The sequence below is a fragment of the Lolium rigidum genome, chromosome 7 (genome assembly GCF_022539505.1).
Source record: "Lolium rigidum isolate FL_2022 chromosome 7, APGP_CSIRO_Lrig_0.1, whole genome shotgun sequence".
Taxonomy (NCBI): Eukaryota; Viridiplantae; Streptophyta; class Magnoliopsida; order Poales; family Poaceae; genus Lolium; species Lolium rigidum.
In genome coordinates, this window is record NC_061514.1 from 184,352,829 (window position 1) to 184,364,106 (window position 11,278).

The window sequence follows — 11,278 nt, forward strand, 5'->3', positions numbered from 1 at the left end:
CTTTAGAGAGGTATGTACACTATTGGAGGCTACGACGAGGGATACCTTTTCCCTACGCATAACCTGCGGATTGAAGCTCCACCTACTACATAGGTGCTTTACATTTTCTCGTTTAGATATGTATTTCGTTTTGTCCCTTTTGTTCATATTTTTCAGACCCATAAACGACTGTGTGCATTCTAGTTATGTAAATGCTGTGTGTAATTGTTTGTTTAATTAATAAAAACGCCCTCTATCGAATTTTTTTGTGTGGGCACGATTGTGCCCTAGAAATCTAACAACTATCATAGGAGTGGAAGGATCCGAACTTTCCAAATTGATGTAAATAACATTCTAAACAAAGAGATCCTAATTCTTTTTTCCTATAAGGTTGAATTCTACGTAAAATATGGCGCACAAACCATGCACAACATCAATCCAACCCGTTTAGTTGCTTAAGTAGAGTAAAATGTTGCTTAAGATGAATGCGAACTTAAGCCTAACAAAGTCGCCACTTATGCGTCATGAGGAGCCATAAAAAACACTCGCAAGTACTGGACGAGGAAATCACTCCCTATTTCAATATCTGCCATTTTTCTCCCATAAGAGGTGTGGCCTCCCGTTTAGTTGTTTTTATCACCTTTGTTAATTTTCAATGTTTTCATAGCTATGACGGTGTGGGGAGGACAAAATCCACATCCGACAGAGTAAAGAATGATGCCTCTACTGTGTTTTCGATATTTTTCCACATTAATTCAACTTCTAAACAACATTTTTTTTATCACATTGCCTTGTGAATGGATGTGTTTCCAGCAATGGTGTGTACATTTTTATATGTTTCCGCATTTTGAGGTAGTGGGCGGCCCACGTGACTTTACAAAACATCCAAGGTTACCCAGATTGTGCAAACCTTGGTGTATTGCAATTTCTTCATTCTGATCTCAAGATATTTGAGTTTGAAAGTTTGCTAAAACTTTTGGTTATATCATTTTTCTTCATTGTTATTCATTTGAATAGTTTCGATCTATTGTACTACTAGTATTCTGTTTAACAAGTCAATGACCTTAGATTGTTGTTCTAGAAAAAAAAACTTTGGTCGTGAACTTGGTCGAACACCATCGACGACACTGGATTGCCCCCATCCATCATCTTGTCAAGATGCTGACGCGCAGAGTGTTTATGGTTAATTCGACGTGCTATGTGCATCTTAGTCTATCCTTCCACAAACATTCCTCTCCGTATCAGTAAGATGTTGTACAGTATATTATAAAAAAGTATGGTTCTATTAATTATTTCAGAAAGCATGCATGCCTAGCTAGAACACTAATCATGCATTCTTTTCTGTTTTGAACAGGAAAGGAATCGTGCATTCTTTTGTGTCGCATAGAGAACATGTTAGGCCCATCAAAAAGAGACTGGTGGGTTCCTTTTTCTTTTACTGTCGGGGTACATGATATGTGGACACCATGATTTAGTTCTCTTCCAGGCTAAGGTACCTTCCCAGCAACGTTAATTCGTCCCAGCTGCACTTTGAACTGCCAGGCCGTTGAACTAACCCTGTTTATTTGAGCTCGAACGATTTTACAAAGCACGAACCAAATACTTAGAGCATCTCCATCTGTTTTCCCCAAAGCAGCTTTTAAAGGGATTTGGAGAGCGCCGAACAAAATTTCGTTTCCAGTCGTGCGTCTCAAAGCATGCTTCCGTCCGGCGCGGCTCAATACGGTGTTTGACGCTCCGAGCCCGTCCCCGCTCCACGGGGGACGCTCCGGGCACGCCGAACACAACGAAATGCGAGGCGAGAAGACGCCGGCCCGATGCGTCAGCGGCATTTCAAGTTTAACCCAACCATCGCCTACCTCGGAACGAAAGTTATTGGCGTGCAGCGATGGTGCAGTTTCTGCAGCGAAGCGTCTCATCGCGTCTAGCTCTCCGTGCTGGGGTTAATGAGTGCCACCGCTCCCCCGCCTCCCTCCGACCTATAAAAAGGGGCGCTCTCGCATCTTCCCTCACACACAAACCTTAACGCCTCTCTCCCCAACTCTAGCCGCCACCATCTCAAGAGTCGACGCCATGGCTGGTAGAGGCAGAGGCCGAGGCCGAGGTCGCTCGTGGCCGCGGCAGAGCTGCACAGTCGCCGTCGCCTGCAACATCGTCGTCTTCATCGCCGGACCTACAGGAAGAGCACCAAGTGTCGTTCGAGTTCATCGTCGTCCTCAAGGGCGACCCACTCGACATCTAGAGGCTGCCAGACAAGTTCGCTGAGTTCGTCGCCGGCAACGAGCCGACCGCGCTGCATCTGCGGGAGGCTGGCTGCGACTGCTGCTGGTAGTCGGTGGACGTGCTCTTCGACGTGTACGGCAAGATTTACCTCCACACCGGCTGGGAGAAGTTCGCGCGCTACCACGACCTCCAAGCCGGCTGCGTACTCACATTCTGCTACCTATGCGACATGGATATGAGTCTCAAGGTGTTCGATGACACGCGCTGCCGCCGACAATACCATAGCGACGACGATGAGGAGAACGATTTACACGCCGAGTGTTTTTTCTTCGCAGCGAAAATAAGCACGGAGATTTCTGAATGTTTTTGCTCGGAAGGACCAATAGAACTATAATTACCAGCTGGATTTTCCAGTTCGGGTGACTGAGAGTGTCTGGGAGTGTTCTTTCTTGGCAGCGAACATACGAAATCTCCGATGCCAACACTAGTTAGGTTTCCTTATTTTCCAATGTTTTAACTATATATTAGTTTGTGGAAACTATATTTCAAACTATGTCTTAGTTTGTGTAAAGCATGTTCCCAATTATGTATTAGTTTGTGGAACGTTCCTTCTCTCTATTGAAATAAAAATAAATAAAAAATAAATAAAATATTTTAATGTTAATTTTTTTGGGGGGTGGCGTTTGGGGACGCGGCTGGCGAGTGACGTCCCCAAATGACACGAAGAAAACACATCTCCCAACCGACTTGATTCGACGATGTTTATGGACGATTTGGGGAACGCTACATGGAAATGCATGTCGTGTTCCTGGAAAAAGTAAGAGCATCTCCAGCCGCGTCCCCCAAAGGGATTTGGGGCGCGCCGGACAAAAAAACCGTTCCAGCCGCGTCCCCCAAAGCCCATTTTTGTCCGGCGCGCCCCCATACGGTGTCCGGCGCCCCGAGCCCGTCCCCGTCCCACAGGGGACGCACCGGGCACGCCGGACACAACGAAAAGCGAGGCGGGGAGTGGCGGGGCCAACCCGTCAGCGGCACAGAAGGCTAAAACCCCATCGCCTACCTTTCGTCAAGCGACGTTAATGGCGTCCCTGTTTTCCCAGGCGACGCAGGGACGCGTCTCGTCGTGCATGGCCGCGTGGCCGTCCGCGCCGGAGTTATTGCGTGCAACCACCCGCTGCCGCCGCTGTTTTAAGACGCCCTGCAGTTCTCGCCGCACATCACAATCCTTATCGTCGCTGCCGCCTCCCCCCTCCCAGATCTTCTCCTCGCCGCTCCAAAAAATGTCGACCTCGTCCTCCCGCAAGATCGCCGCGGCGAACGGCTTCGGCCGCGGCAGCCTCACCGTGGCGGAGGCGTGGGCGCTGTACCACGCCCGGTATCCAGTCCCGCCGGACATGCGGCTGCCAAGCGGCGGCGGCTGGAAGATGGCCGTGAACGGCATTGGCATCCCGCCGCCGCCGAAGCCGGACACGGATCAATGGAGGGACGCCATCAAGGCCCGGCGGGCTCAACTCACCCCGCGAGCGGTTGGATCCAACGTGGGCGGTCACCAACAACGACGCCCGGTGGACGACGTACTTCAAGGCGAAGTACGACGTCGAGATGCACGGCACCGAGAACCTCGTCGGCGGCCCCAACAGCTGGAACAAGGACGGCCGCGCCCTGTTCCGGGGCGTTCGGGGCGCACCCTCGACAACGTCATCCGCGGCATCCGCAACGGCGCTCCAAGGCCGGAGATGCCGTCGTCGCCGCCGCCGTCTCCTCAATGGCAGCCGAGGAGGACGACGTACTCCTCCTCCTCGCACTCTTCTTCCTCGGGACCGGCGCGATCGACGCCGTCCTCGTCGTACCGGTCGGCGCCCTACACCGTCCCCAAACGGGAGGTCAAGGAGGAGCCGGTGACGCCCGTCAACACGAGGCGTGGCGGCAGGGGCAGCGGCAGCCGACGTCAGCAAGGGAGGCGCGACGGCACCCTCCTCATCCCGAAGCCGGAGGTGAAGGAGGAGCCGGAGGAAGCGTCGCAGGCGGCGCTGATGGCGGAGTACGAGTGGCAGCAGCGGCTCATCGCCAGCAGCGACGACCCCGAGGACTGCCCAGGGCTGCGGGCGGCGTTCTTGGCGTCCATGAACGACAAGGACGCTCGGAGGGGCGACCTGGACGCGGCGATCGCCATGTCCATCCGCGACTCCGGTAAGCCGCTGGTGGACCTCACCGACGACGGCGAGGCAGGACCAAGCGGCTTGGTGAAGGACGAGCCCGTCGACGAGCCCATCGAGGAGCGCGTCAAGCAGGAGGTCGTCACCGAGGAGATGTACAACTTCCAGCAGTACTACGACGCCTCCGGCCGCCGCAAGTGGTTCTAGATTAGGTTTAGTTTAAATTTAGTCAAATTTCGTTCGAATCTATGTAAGTTTGGACGAATCTAATCGAATCTCGTTAAGTTTAAAATTTCCGAATTTTTGTTTGGGGGACGCGACTGGTGAGCGATGTCCCTCAAAGGCGGCACGAACGAAACACGTCCCCCAAACGCTCAATCCGGCGCAGTTTGGGGACGGTTTGGGGAGGCGACTGGAGATGCTTTAAGTACTCCTCCGGATCAAGGAGTGATTTACTGCCAATTCGTCTTCTACGGATCGTCGCAGTACAGGCAGCTGCGATTCACAGTGGGGAAGTGTTTATTAGCAAGTGACCTGCACCACCACCATTGCCGTACGTGCTTTGGACTGAAAAAGAAGCAGAGCCAGGACTGGACTGGACTGCACTGGAAGAGGGGGACAACTCGGCCCAGGGCCCAGGCTGTCTTCTTCTTCCTCGGCTCCTCGCCACCTTTAATTCCCCTTCCATCCTTGGCCGCCGCACCTCAACGCGGCGAGCCCGCATTCCCCGCTCGCTTTACGTCCTCCATTTATACACCTTCCTCCCCAAAACCTGCGCCGCATATACGCGTCTGCTCCTCTTCCTTTCCCCTTTCTCTTCCATTGTTAATGCAAGAGGAGGCAAAGCAGGAGCACAGCTACGACCGCCCAAGCCAAAGCCAGCAGCTCCAGCCATAAAGCCATCTCTGTCTCTCGAGCTCTCGCTCTCTGCGACTCGCTCACTGGTTCCAGATCTTGAGACTCGTCCCGGCCGGCGCGGTGTATCCGGAACGGAACGGTTAGCAATGGCAACAAGGGATCCGAGGTTTTCGCTGCCACTGGCGTGGTGGTGGGTGCTCCTCCTGGCGGCGGCGGCGAAGCTCTCCGGCGCAGATGACCCGTACCGCTACTTCGACTGGACTGTTACCTATGGCCCCATCAACCCGCTCGGCACCACCCAGCAGGTACTATATGCTAGCACTACCGAAATTGTGGCCTCTTCTCCTCTCTGAATTTCGGTACGCTTTCACTCTGCCATTTTGGGGTGATTCTTCCCTAACTCCAAATGCTGCGCATGATTGGTGATTCTGCTTTCCAAATTGGTGCACCGGGTTTGCTGGATGACAATTTTGTTCAATTTCTAACTGAATCTCTTAGTGTTACCCCAAAAATTACCAGAATTATTTCACAATTCAATAGTACTTCATGACTGGTAAGGGAATTCTTGGACTGACATGCCATTATCTATCTGGTTTCTCTTCAAGGGCATCCTGATCAACGGGCAGTTCCCGGGCCCTCGCATCGACTGCGTCACCAACGACAACCTCATCGTCAACGTCGTCAACAACCTCGACGAGCCATTCCTCATCACATGGTCAGTACAGTCAATTTAATTAACCTCAGTCCCACCCTTCTTCCTCCTCCTCTCGCTCCCCAATGGCGGACAAGGTTTCTTGGCTGACCAAGCACTCTGCTGCTGCAAATGCAGGAACGGGATCAAGCAGCGGAAGAACTCGTGGCAGGACGGAGTGGCGGGCACCAACTGCCCCATCCCGCCGGGCGCCAACTACACCTACAAGTTCCAGGCCAAGGACCAGATCGGAACCTTCACCTACTTCCCCTCCGTCGCGCTGCACCGATCCGCTGGTGGCTTCGGCGCCCTCAACGTCTACCAGCGCCCCGCCATCCCCGTCCCCTACCCGGCCCCCGACGGCGACTTCACCCTCCTCGTTGGTGACTGGTACCTCGCCGGCCACGACCAGCTCAGGCAGACACTGGACTCTGGCGCGCCGCTCCCGTTCCCGGACGCGCTGCTCGTCAACGGCATGCCGTCCGACATCTTCGTCGGCGACCAAGGTAGGCTGCATTCTCTCACACAATCTCTGTTCCGAAACCGTCGTTGGAACTGTCTTGGCAACAACAGTCTTGCTGAAAATTCTTGATTTTGTTCATCATCAGGCAGGACATATCTGTTCAGGGTGTCCAATGTCGGGATGAAGACGTCCATCAACTTCAGGATCCAGGGCCATTCTCTGAGGCTGGCGGAGGTGGAAGGCACGCACCCAGTGCAGAACGTCTACGACTCCCTCGACGTCCACGTCGGCCAGTCAGTGGCGTTCCTCGTCACCCTCGACCAGCCGCCAATGGACTACGCCGTCGTGGCATCGACACGGTTCAACCCGGATAGCACCAGCGCGCTGACGTCCGTCGGGACGCTGCATTACAGCAGCGCCACCTCCAGGGCGCAGGGCCCGCTCCCGGAGGGGCCACCGGAGACGGCAGACTGGTCCATGAACCAGGCGAGGTCGTTCCGGTGGAACTTGACAGCCAGCGCCGCTCGGCCCAACCCGCAGGGATCGTTCCATTACGGCACGATCCAGACGTCGAGGACCCTGGTGTTCGCCAGCTCACCGCCAGTCGTGGTCGCCGGGCAGAATCGGTACGCGGTGAACGGCATCTCCTTCGTTGTTCCCGACACGCCTCTCAAGCTCGTGGACACCTACAACATCGCAAACGTGATTGGCTGGGACAGTGTCCCGCCGAGGCCCGACGGCGGGGCACCCCAGTTGGGGACGCCGGTGGTCAGGCTCAACCTCCACGAGTTCGTCGAGGTCGTGTTCCAGAACACCGAGAGCGAGATGCAGTCCTGGCATCTTGATGGATACGATTTCTGGGCTGTCGGGTAAGCTCCATTGGTACCTGAAACTTTGCCACGCTCCAAAAGATTTCTGCCATCAACTAATAATCCACATTATGCACATCGACTCATTCATCAAATTGATTCAGGTACGGCAACGGCCAGTGGACTGAGAATGAGCGACCGAACTACAACTTAGTCGACGCGCAAGCAAGACATACAGTTCAGGTATGCATGTATAGCATAACCAGTTCCATCAAATTCTTTGTACCACCTTGTTAAGAGTAAATCAAGAACCTGACTCTGAAGCCTGAACTCTGAACATTTGCAATTGCTTCATCAGGTGTACCCAAACGGATGGTCCGCGATCTTGGTGTCGCTGGACAATCAAGGGATGTGGAACCTGAGGTCGGCGAACTGGGATCGGCAGTACCTCGGCCAGCAGCTGTATCTGAGGGTCTGGACGCCGGAGCAGAGCTTCTCCAATGAATACAGCATCCCGACGAACGCCATACTCTGCGGGAAAGCTGCTGAGTATGCACACTGAGAAAGAACAACAATAAGTCCATACTACTATATTATATATAGCTGAAATGAAGATCGTAATTACGATTTTCCGGAAATATGTACTCTGCCTAAAAACTGATGTACTACCATTCTTTGATGATGTCAGTATTTCACCTCCTTATGTTTGGCCTGTGGACAAGACCTCAGGCTCTCTCAATGCTATTCAGTGTTCTTGTTTCTGTAAAGTATTCTGATATGTTGTGTCACTCAGACTTCCTAGTTCAAGATTTTTTTTCTTTTCCAAAAATACAGTGAAGATATCTTCAATTCCATGTCCAAGTGGTATTAGCCCAGATAAGCCATAGTGCAAAACATGAAGACGCAAGTTCAAGACGCAGGGAAGGTAGAGCACGAGACTGAATTCACTGAATCCTTATTGCTATCCAGGCTCAAATCTTGCAATTTGGGGAATCGAAATTGTTAGCTTGATGCGCAGACGAAGCTCACATAGCTAACCCATGTCAGTTCCAAGAGCATCTCCCGCCGCGTCCCCAAAGCGTTCTCCAAAGTGATTTGGCTCGCGCCGGACAAAAAATCCATTCCAGCCGCGTCTCCAAAGCCCGTTTTTGTCCGGCGCGCCCCTCAAAGCCTGTTTTTTCACACCTGTCGGAAGTCGCCGGAGGCGAAACGAGCTCCGGGCCGCCGGACTCGACACCGACGAGGAAGACGACGGCGGAGGCCTGGACGGAGCGGAAGAAGGCGAGGAGATCGGTGACCGCGGCTCAGAGCTTGGGGACGAACGCGTGTGCACCCTGCCAGCCGCCACGCGCGCGTGAAGAGGCGTCCCGCACCGCCCGCGCCGCTGCAGAGCCGGCCGCGCCCCGCCAAGACGCGAGCCACCCCGCGCGCCCAGGCCAAGACGCGAGCCGCCCCGCGCGCCTTCTCGCGCCGCGGCAGTCGCGGCCATGACGTTGCGGTAGTCGCCGCGACAGTCGTCGGTGAGCTCGTCGAGGAGGTAGGCCGTGGCGGAGTCGATGTTGGACGCCGGCGTCGACGCGGAGAAGGCCTCGAAGATGAGGACCGAGTGGTGCGACACGAGCACGCGACCGCTCTCGCTGCAGATGACCAGGTGCTGCACGCCCTTGCGGTCGCAGGCCCGTCCAACCGCCGCGACCACCGCCCGCGCAGCTGCAGAGTCGGCCGCGCCCCGCCAAGTCGTGAGCCGCCCCGCGCGCCATCTCGCGCCGCCCCGCGCGCCCAGGACCGCGCCACCTCGCACCGTCCCGTGCGCCCAGGCCCGCGCCGCGGCAGCTGCTCAACCACCGCCGCCAAGGGCTCCCGCGGCCCAGCGGCGACGAACGGGGCGGCGCCCGCGGCGGCGACGAACGGGGCCGCGCCCGGGGCGGCGAAAGGGCCTGTGTTGAGCGCTGAAGCTGCCGTGCCGGGGCGAGCCGTGGGGCGGCGGGGCGGAGCTCGCTGGGCCGTGGCGGGGTGGGGGCGCAGGTCGCCGGGGTGGGACGGAGGACGCCAGGCCGGGGCTCGATGGGGCGGGCGGGAGCTCACATGGTTCTTGGCCTAGTAGTAGTATGAGTAGGGAAGAGGAATTGTGATTTGGGTCTGATACTGCGTTGGGGAACAAAAAAAAATACCACGGACATTCTTATCTATCCGCGTATCCGGAAGCCCATCTAAACAACCAAAATCGGATGACCCAATACGTCTGTTTGGGTCGTAGCGTTGGAGATGCCCTTATTCCAGTTTGCTTCCGTCTAATTCTACCACCGCGCGTTGATAAAGGTGGAATACCAGATCGATTTTAAGCTGTATGTACGTGCATGCGTTTGGCCATCCATCTTTCTGCATCTGTATCATGTCCGCTGTTGCTTTCTATGTTGCCTCCGTCTGCCGAGATTTTATTCAGGGTTATCCCAGATCGACTGAAGCTGTACGTGCGTTTCATCGAAGGATTACCAGATTGGTTCAAAGTACACGCACATGAAGCAGCTCAGTTCAAGTTCCGAGGCGAGGCGAGGTATCAAATCCGATTCTGCTAATTCACATGAAGACAATCTGCCTCTAGTTCAGATTTGTTTTTTGGTTTTTAACTCTCCGTACTGCTACGTCCACACAACAGATTTATCAGGGTGCTATCTGTTTATGTCTTTCGCTCTGCAGTTTTAGTTCTATACAAAAAAATTCTCTGGTTTGTACTACTTTGTGATCACTGTTTTATTGATTCAAGGGTACTATGAAGTACGACCTGCTTCTGTTGGATTATGACACAAGGATTTCCCTATGGTAAGTCGAGATGCGAGCGTTATTGGCGCAAGCTGATTATGAGGATGCACTTGATAGTTTTGGAAATAAGCATGATGTTGTTTGGACTGGCAAGGAGAAATAAAAGGATTCCTGCGCAATCAATGTTCGATGTCTTGCCGCTGGTACGATCATTGTTTTAATAATTTCGGTTAAAGGTGGAGTTTGTTTGATTAGCTTGTCGTGAGATATTATGGATGCAAATTTCAGATGTTATATTACTGCAATTTGATGAAGAACACAATTCAGTTATCAAGAAAAAAAAATAGACGAGGTAATTTTTATGCCTGTTCGTAGCCAACATTATACTCTTTGCTCTCCGAGATTTTGCTGTTATACATGTGAATGTTTTGCTTTGTTACTCAAGTTTGTGATGAAGATTTTTTTGGGTGCAAGAAGGAGATTTGTTTTCTGCTAGATAGTACAACATTTAGTACAGTAAGTTTGAGTGCAATTTAGTTGTCTTTGCTCTCTCAAGAGGGGTCTATTGCAGAGTTGAAACTCCATTGCATGTTGATATTCCTTTATCCGACAGTTGTTCTAGAGAGACAGTTTTTGACCATGTCATGGATTTTCATTAGCCATTACAGGTCGGCAGTTTTTGGTGTACGTGATGCCCTTCGTATCAGATGCCCTTGCATGAGTATTTTTGCCGAGGTTTGTGTTGTTTGTAGCACATTCAGATTCCATGAGATGAATTCTTCACAGTGTTATGTGCACAAAGATTTGCACTATGAGCTATGCACTCATTCAAGCACCACATGAGATATAATGACTTATGTCATTTGATGATTGAGCAGTTTTTTTTGTTGAGGTTAGTGGCACAGACTCGGACTTTTGGATTTTATGGGAGGCCCATATTCGTTTATCTGGTTTGTTGATAGCTGTGTTGTTTTCTGGACAACCTAAGATTGATTTGCTCAATTTGACTTCATGAGAAGTTTATTAGTCCTATGGATATTTCGAGGCACAAGGTTTATTTGTGATGACTTTAGTTGAGGAGTTGAATGCTATCTATGACTGTTGCAAGGGATTTCAGCTCAAGTGGAAATTATTGAATATGACCCGAAATCTGTTTACCTGTTGTTCTATGGAAGGAGTCCTAACGGACTACGACGTCCCAAACATGCTAGACGTGGTACATCTATAACTCTTTTTCGTGTCCGCCAAGAAAGAGTTGTGTGCCCCTATATATAGTGCAAGGTAGTCATAAAATAGATGAGAGAGATACACCATATTGATAGCACGTAGAGGGTATGTT

At 52.6% G+C, this 11,278-nt stretch overlaps 1 protein-coding gene across 1 annotated transcript; it reads left to right on the forward strand.

Moving 5' to 3' along the window:
• Positions 1-5,362: 5,362 nt before the first annotated feature.
• On the forward strand, positions 5,363-7,867 carry LOC124672367 (L-ascorbate oxidase homolog). The gene is made up of 6 exons (XM_047208604.1): positions 5,363-5,521; positions 5,822-5,931; positions 6,046-6,413; positions 6,516-7,239; positions 7,344-7,422; positions 7,538-7,867. Exons 1-6 carry the CDS (start codon positions 5,363-5,365, stop codon positions 7,739-7,741), a joined length of 1,644 nt encoding a protein of 547 aa, XP_047064560.1. The 3' UTR covers positions 7,742-7,867.
• Positions 7,868-11,278: the final 3,411 nt, after the last annotated feature.

Excerpts from the sequence above, each read along its gene's own strand:
- LOC124672367 (XM_047208604.1), top strand. The coding sequence starts at position 5,363 with ATGGCAACAAGGGATCCGAGGTTTTCGCTGCCACTGGCGTGGTGGTGG. Across the intron at positions 6,414-6,515 it reads CATCTTCGTCGGCGACCAAG|GCAGGACATATCTGTTCAGG; the intron begins GTAGGCTGCATT and ends GTTCATCATCAG. Across the intron at positions 7,240-7,343 it reads TACGATTTCTGGGCTGTCGG|GTACGGCAACGGCCAGTGGA; the intron begins GTAAGCTCCATT and ends AAATTGATTCAG.